The 8,275-nt window shown below is 44.6% G+C and overlaps 1 protein-coding gene across 1 annotated transcript; it reads right to left on the minus strand.

The window, feature by feature from the left end:
- Positions 1-223: 223 nt before the first annotated feature.
- Positions 224-6,541, minus strand: LOC122544015 (putative G protein-coupled receptor 139). The gene is made up of 2 exons (XM_043683029.2): positions 6,472-6,541; positions 224-1,131 (listed from the first exon to the last, which is right to left on the minus strand). Exons 1-2 carry the CDS (start codon positions 6,539-6,541, stop codon positions 224-226), a joined length of 978 nt encoding a protein of 325 aa, XP_043538964.2.
- Between the last annotated feature and the right edge of the window lie 1,734 nt (positions 6,542-8,275).

Below are 8,275 nucleotides of genomic sequence, written 5' to 3' on the forward strand. Positions count from 1 at the left end.
TCTCTTCAATTCAAAACACGATTCCAGAATCGAAGCAGAGCTGCCTGAAACGTGCACGGAATCTGTTGGCAGTGAGGGGTGGAGTTAATATGAGGGAGGACATGAAAAAATTGAATAAATTAATGAGGGCCAGTCACGAGACAGAAAAAAACCCAATAAGACATAACAGATGGAATAAGCAAAGTGTGAACTCTCTTCTGTTTGTTTTAATAAATGAGCTCAGTTATTCCCAGAATTTGCAAATGAGTTTAAATGGGTACTTCACTGCATTATTTAATTCTTTCCTGAATTTACTTTGTGTTGCTGCGTAAATGCACGTGTTGGTGCAACAACTAAAAAGTTGCAACATGTATCCACTTTCCTGCAGAATGAATCGTGGATCAGTAATATTGGAAGCTTCAAAATAACTGCCCTTTGTAAATCGCACATAAAACATGTTTATGACGTAGGCCATCCACAAAGCAACAAAGCTGCCTGATATAGACAATAGAAAGATCATGGATTTCTTCCGGTTCTCCATCTCTGGGTCTCTCTGATTCGCTCCGTTGCAGTTGGGTTGGAGTCTCTTGCGTGCTTTACTAGCCACTAGAACATGTCTGATAGTCAGCGTATTGAGCAAAAGGATCAGAATAAAAGGGACACATGGGGTTAGAATACGATCCATCCAATCAAATGCTGCCCAGCCAGGTGATGCATAAAATGACAACTTGATGCTGCAAAACCACGGCACGTTGTCTATTACATAGACTGGTTCATATATGAAGTAAGTGGGGATGTGTCTCATGCAGCTCAGAGAACAAACTGTTGCTATCACCACAGCTGCTGTTTTCTCCGTGCAATATTTAACTTTCAGCTTCTGGCAGCAAATGGCCACACATCGATCAAAGGTGAAAGCGACCGTTAACCAAACAGAACTGTCTCTGGCTGCATAATTGAGAGCAGCGCTGGCACTGCAGCCTGGAGTGGTTGTTAGAAAGCTAACTGGGAAATAAATGCCACGAATCCGATGCAAAATCACTGCAATGATGACCACAAGCAGATCTGTCACTGCCATGGACAGCAGGTACCGAGTGATACAGCTGGATAAACCACACCTTCTTCGGGACAGGATCACAATCGCTATAAGGTTCGCTGCAGGAACATAAATGCACAAATCCAAATGCATGACTCGCAGATAATATATTTCTGAGGCAGTACTGTCTTAGACTAGGGAGGTTATAATGAACAGATACTTAATGCAGTATCTTAAAATAATGATGAATTAAGTAAAATCTTGTGAAATGACTCTATTCCTGTATAAGAAACCTGGGACAATTGTTCCTTTAAGTGGGACTAGAATAATAAATACTTCTCTGATACTTTTCAGATTCAGTTTCATTTATTCTTATTCACAGAAGTCAGCTGAATAAATAAAAGTTAGTCAAAGGGGATAAACACTCTCTGATGCCGATTCAGCAGACAGGCAGAGTTTCTGTAAAAATGCAACATTGCTGAGCCAGCATTAACCCTGAGGCCTCGTTTGAAAAGGGAATTTGAAGTTGACCCCTAATACACTGAGAAGTGGGATTTAGTACCATCCCTCCAGACTTTCCCCTCACTGAGGACGAACGATCAGTCCTCAGCAAAGGACTCACCTTCATCCCCCTCCGTCCACGCATCAATGAATTTAATACAAGCCATGACATTGAATACTTCTTCCTCCGAGTTTACTTTCACAATCAGGAATCCCGCCCACCTTCCGAGGACCCCTTCGCCCACCTCAAACACACTGCATCCACCTGGACACCCCGCGCTGGTCTATTACCTGCCCTCGACCTCTTCATTTCCAACTGCCGCCGGGACATTAACCGCCTCAACCTGTCTACCCCCCCTCCCACCTCTCATCCTCACAACGCGCAGCCCTCCAATCCCTCTGCTCCAATCCCAACCTCACCATCAAGCCAGCAGATAAAGGGGGTGCAGTGGTAGTCTGGCACACTGACCTCTACACCACTGAAGCCAAACGCCAACTTAAGGACACCTCTTCCTACCGCCCCCTCGACCATGAACCCCCCCAACACCAAACCATCATCTCCCAGACTATACAGAACCTCATCACCTCAGGAGATCTCCCACCCACAGCTTCCAACCTCATAGTCTGGGAACCCCGCACTGCCCGGTTCTACCTCCTTCCCAAGATCCACAAGCCTGACCACCCTGGCCAACCCATTATCTCAGCATGCTCCTGCCCCACTGAACTCATCTCTACCTACCTTGACACTGTCCTATCCCCCCTAGTCCAGGAACTCCCCACAAATGTTCGAGACACCACCCACGCCCTCCACCTCCTTCAAGACTTCCGTTTCCCCAGCCCCCGCCTCATCTTCACCATGGATATCCAATCACTCTACACCTCCATCCGCCATGACCAGGGCCTCCAAGCCCTCCGTTTTTTTCCTCTCCTGACGTCCCCAACAGTACCCTTCCACCGGCATTTCCATTTCGTTTGGCCGAACTGGTCCTCATCCTTAACAATTTCTCCTTCGAATCCTCCCACTTCCTCCAGACCAAAGGGGTAGCCATGGGCACACGTATGGGCCCCAGCTATGCCTGTCTCTTTGTTGGCTACGTAGAACAGTTGATCTTCCATAATTACACTGGCACCACTCCCCACCTCTTCCTCCGCTACATTGATGACTGCATTGGCACCACCTCATGCTCCCGCGAGGAGGTTGAGCAGTTCATCAACTTCACCAACACATTCCACCCTGACCTTAAACTTACCTGGACCATCTCTGACACCTCCCTCCCCTTCCTGGACCTCTCCATCTCCAGTAATGATGACCGACTTGACACTGACATATTTTACAAACCCACCGATTCCCACAGCTACCTGGATTATGCCTCTTCCCACCCTACCTCTTGCAAAAATGAAATCCCATATTCCCAATTCCCGTATCTGCTCCCAGGAGGACCACACCAGATGGCCTCCTTCTTTAGAAACCACAATTTCCCTTCCCATGTGGTTAAAGTTGCCCTCCAACACATCTCATCCACATCCCGCATCTCTGCCCTCAGACCCCACCCCTCCAACCATAACAAGGACAGAACGCCCTGGTGCTCACCTTCCACCCTACCAACCTTCGCATAAACCAAATCATCTGCCGACATTTCCGCCACATCCAAAAAGACCCCACCAACAGGGATATATTTCCCTCCCCACCCCTTTCCGCCTTCTGCAAAGACTGTTCCCTCCGTGACTACCTGGTCAGGTCCACGCCCCCTACAACCCATCCTCCCATCCTGGCACCTGCCCCTGCCACCGCAGGAACTGCAAAACCTACGCCCACACCTCCTCCCTCACCTCCATCCAAGGCCCTAAAGGAGCCTTCCACATCCATCAAAGTTTTACCTGCACATCCACTAATATCATTTATTGTATCCGTTGCTCCCGATGCGGTCTCCTCTACATTGGGGAGACTGGACGCCTCCTAGCAGAGCGCTTTAGGGAACATCTCCGAGACACTCGCACCAATCAACCACACCGCCCTGTGGCCCAACATTTCAACTCCCCCTCCCACTCTGCCGAGGACATGGAGGTCCTGGGCCTCCTTCACCAACGCTCCCTCACCACCAGGCGCCTGGAGGAAGAACGCTTCATCTTCTGCCTCGGAACACTTCAACCCTAGGGCATCGATGTGGACTTCAACAGTTTCCTCATTTCCCCTTCCCCCACCTCACCCTTGTTCCAAACTTCCAGCTTAGCACTGTCCCCATGACTTGCTCTACCTGCCTATCTTCTTTTCCACCTATCCACTCCACCCTCCTCCCTGACCTATCACCTTCATCCCCTCCCCCACTCACCTATTGTACTCTATGCTACTTTCTCCCCAACCCCACCCTCCTCTAGCTGATCTCTCCACGCGACAGGCTCTCCGCCTTTATTCCTGATGAAGGGCTTTTGCCCGAAATGCAATTTTACTGTTCCTCGGAAGCTGCCTGAATTGCTGTGCTCTTCCAGCACCACTGATCCAGAATCTGGTTTCCAGCATCTGCAGACATTGTTTTTACTTTTGGAAAGGATATACACTAACACATGGGAAGATAGGGAGTAGCAAACTGGAGTAATAAGTTGCTTGTCACTTTTGGTGTAATTTGAGTACTGTCTACATGATTTAAAATGTATAAATATCTGATGAAATCTCTTTCAGTTAGAGTGTTAGCTTGGAATCTTTTCTGGTGTAGACTCAACGTTAGCTCAATAACTGATTGTTAACCTATACTTCGAGGGTACTGAGATTGCTTAGCAAAATAATCTACCACAACAATGGCATCAGAAATTTATTCTGAAATAAGTGGAAGCAACCATTCAAAAACCAACTTGGTCAGTTCTGCTCAGGGTCTTATATGTTTCGATTAAGTCACCTCTGACTTTCCAAACTCCAAAAGATACAGGCTTAACCTCACAAGCCTTTCTTCATAAAAAAATCCACTCATTTCAGGCATTAGTTTAGTAAACAGTCTCTGTACGTCTTCCAAAGCATTAGCATTCATCCATAAGTACAGTGAACAGTACTGTATAAAGTACATTAGATCCAGCCTCACCGATGCCCTGTATCACTGAAGAGTAACCTTCTTACTCTTGTATTCAACTCCCCTCACAATAAAACATAACATTCTATTAACTGTCCTGAGTATGCAGTGTACCTGCATACAAACTTTCTGTGATTCACTCACAAGGATACCCACATCTCTCCACATCTCAAAGTTCTGAAAACTCTCACCATTTTGATAATATGCTTATTTTTTATTCTTCCTGACGACATTGACACTTTCATCCCTTCTCGTACTCCATTTGCCAGATCACTAATAATTCACTTGACCGATCGATATTCCTTTGTAGGCTGCTCACTTTTCTACCTATCTTTCTGTTATCAGTAAATTTAGCTCCTTCATCTTTGGAGTGCGGCCACAGATCAGCCATTTCATTGAGTAGCAGAACAGGCTTCAGAGGCTGAATGGCCTTTTCCTGCTCCTGTGTCCATACATCCAAATCACTTGTACAAGTAGGAAAGATTTGAGCCCCAACACTGACCCCTGTGACACACAGCACATGACATGGTAACAACCAACAAAAGGACCTGTTTAATCCAACTCTCTCCTTCCTGTTTCTCAGCCACACTCCTATCCATGTCAACCTGTGGCCCTCTGCACATAAACTTTTATTTTTCAGAAGGACATTTAATGTGGCACCTTATAATATGTCATTTGGAAATTGAAAGACAATGCATCCAGGGATTCCCCTTCATTTATTGCATAATCTACTTTCCAAAAGAACTCTGATAGAGCCACAAAGTAGGAAGGATTGACTTATAGAATCCCTGCAGTGTGGAAACAGGGCATTCGGCCCAAGTCCACATTGATCCTCCGAAGAGTAATGCACAGATACCCATTTCCCTACCCTAGAACTCTACATTTATCCCTGACTAATGCACCTAACCTACATATCCATGAATACTATGGGCAAGTTAGCATGGCCAATTCACCTTACCATTCAGTCATCCTCACTAGTTTGGTTTCACAGTTGCATCTGCCTATGAGGGTAATAGGAATAGGAACGCTGAGTCCAAAGTTGTTGGTTACTGTGCTCAAACATCACAATGAGGATAACCTTGATCATTATCTTTGGCATTATCAATGTGTGAGACAGCACCAGATAAGGTTTTGATGAGGCTATTCATAAGAGGTTAGTTCACAAAATTAAAGCATCTGGAATAGGGAGGAATACAGATCGAGAATCAGATGACAGACAAAAAAAAGGAGGTTGGAATAGAGGGGACTTTTCTGAACTGGTAGTCAGTCAGTAGTGGGTTACTGCAAAAGTTAAATTAATGATATATGTAAGTGACTTGGAGAGGAAACCATACTCAACATTTCCAAGTTTGCTGGTAACCCAAAATTGTGCGGGACTGTGAATTTTCAGGTAGGTGCAAGGAGGTTTCAAGGTGACTCAGGCAATTTGAGTGATTAGACAAACAGATGGTAAAGGCGAAAGTGAGGACTGCAGGTGCTGGAAATCAGAGTCCAGAGTGTGGTGCTGGAAAAGCACAGCAGGTCAGGCAGCATCTGAGGAGCTGGAGAATCAATGTTTCGGGCAAAAGCCCTTCACCAGAAACACTGTCCCAGCATTGGCTCAATAAACAATTGTTGACCTGTATCTCCAGGGTCATGAGATTTTTTTCGTAAAATAATCTATCACAATACCTTTCATAGAACAGCATGACTTTGAGCAATGGCTTGTGCAATGCATACCTCCCTTTGTTAGATGCTCAACATCTGAAGCAGTGACTTGGACAGTTGAAAACAGTGCACTTAAATATTTTACCAGCAAAGATATAACCTTAAAAAGACTTGCACATTTGATGCCTTCCTGCAATACTTTATTGAGAGCAATGTTAGTGTGCAAAGAACCGAATAACGATAATGACATACCTGGAACAGCGATGGCTGCAAAGACTGGGTAGTAAATGGCAAAGATGGGACCAGTTAATGGAGCATGCATCTCAGACAGAAATGGTGGAACAGGGACACACCCCTTGTGCTGCATGAAATTTCCAAATGACCCCATGTTTATATCCAAAGTCAACTTTAATGAAGCAATCCCATTACATCACCATTCATAATTGTTCCAGTTTACCAGACAAACACATTAAGGCAGTCACTTTCAGGCTTATTAATTATCGTCGGTTGAGGAGAGGTGTACATCAATTGACAAGAGCATTCTCCAAATTCAGAACATGATATTGTACCAGTCATCTCTTGTACCTTAATAGAACTTGTACTGTTGAGTAGCTGTGTTGAAACTAAACTCAAATAATCTCGAGAATCACAGGTTTAAATTCCCCATTGATGTTCTGTAAGCGTATCTAATTATATGTTCAATGGGAAATTGATATCACACTCACAATATTACTGTATTGCTGGCAGGACTATTTGGCCTCATTCTCCAAGACATTATTTTCACAGTGGGGGAAATGGTCAGAATTCAGTTTGTTTAATTGAATAAATGTGCACTCGTGATGGTTGCAAAATTATGGATTCTCATGGAAAAAAACTGATTTAGTTTGCAAATCTTGCATGGTCTATTCTACCTGTGTCCCACCCAGAGAGCATTGTTACTGATTTTGACCATCCTGTGAAATCTCATAGCCTGTCACACAGTTGTACGAAACCACTTCAGAAAGTTAAATCAAATTAAACCGTAAGAGCTGTCTTTAATGACAGAACTGGTTAGAGAGGCTGAATGGCCTCCTCCTGTTCTTACATTCTTAAGACCATTCATATAAATCATTTATTTGGGAAGAGTTGAGACCTGGTACTAACGCTCCGTGACACACCATTTGGGACATCCTGCCAGCCTGACAAACAGGACCTGTTTATTCCTGTGCTGCTTCCTGTTTCTAAGCCATTCCTCTATCCATGTCACTATGTTGCCCTCAACATATAAGCTTTAATTTTCACCAATAAACCGTTGACGTGGCTGCAAATCGAAGGACAATACATCCACTGATTCCCCTTGGTCAGGGACACAAGGCACTTCTTGAAAGTACTCCAACAGAGGCACAATGTGGGCAAGATTGACTTACAGTCACCTTCACCCATTTATCTTCACTATTACATGTGTCCTTGGGCGTGTAATAGGAATGCTGAGCGCAGAATTGTTGAGTACCATTTCTATGAGGATAGACACTGAGGATAGCCTTCATCATTTTGTATGGTAGCATCTCTGGCTGAAACAAGGCAAGATTCAGATTAAAGCCATTAACCTAAAACAAAGCATTTCTGATGTGCCTTTCATTCATATGGAATTTGTAACTTCAGGAGGAACCGTGGGTATGAATGGAGGTCCCCCTTACATCATATATGTTGGATATCATAGTGTGCTGCCCATTTGAAAGCAGTTGTGAGAAGACCAATGTATTCCATTCCTTCATTCAAATATTCAGTGGCAAATGACATGAACCTAAAATTCTTTAGGCCTGTAATATGACCTGAGTGTCTCAACTGTGTAAACTGCCATAAGGGATGGAAGTTCTTTCATCACTTACAATCTAAGACTTGTTGCTGATTGGTTACTGTTTGTATGTCTGCCCCACAACCGAGAAATACTGTGCTGGCTATGTCTACTTGAAGGCGAAAGATTAGTACAGGTCCAGAACACAGAACCACGTTGCCTGTACATTCTGGATCTCTGGGCAGTCTCAGCAGATATTGCTGACCTTGCCTTTCAGCAGTC

This window comes from Chiloscyllium plagiosum, unplaced genomic scaffold (genome assembly GCF_037043375.1).
Source record: "Chiloscyllium plagiosum isolate Xiang-an unplaced genomic scaffold, Cpla_swu_hap1 HiC_scaffold_46, whole genome shotgun sequence".
Taxonomy (NCBI): Eukaryota; Metazoa; Chordata; class Chondrichthyes; order Orectolobiformes; family Hemiscylliidae; genus Chiloscyllium; species Chiloscyllium plagiosum.

What these genes read in the sequence shown, in the direction of transcription:
- LOC122544015 (XM_043683029.2), bottom strand. Translation starts at nt 6,541, where the DNA reads ATGCATGCTCCATTAACTGGTCCCATCTTTGCCATTTACTACCCAGTC. An exon ending in TGCAGCCATCGCTGTTCCAG is followed by an intron (nt 1,132 to 6,471) that starts GTATGTCATTAT and finishes ATGTTCCTGCAG; the next exon opens with CGAACCTTATAGCGATTGTG.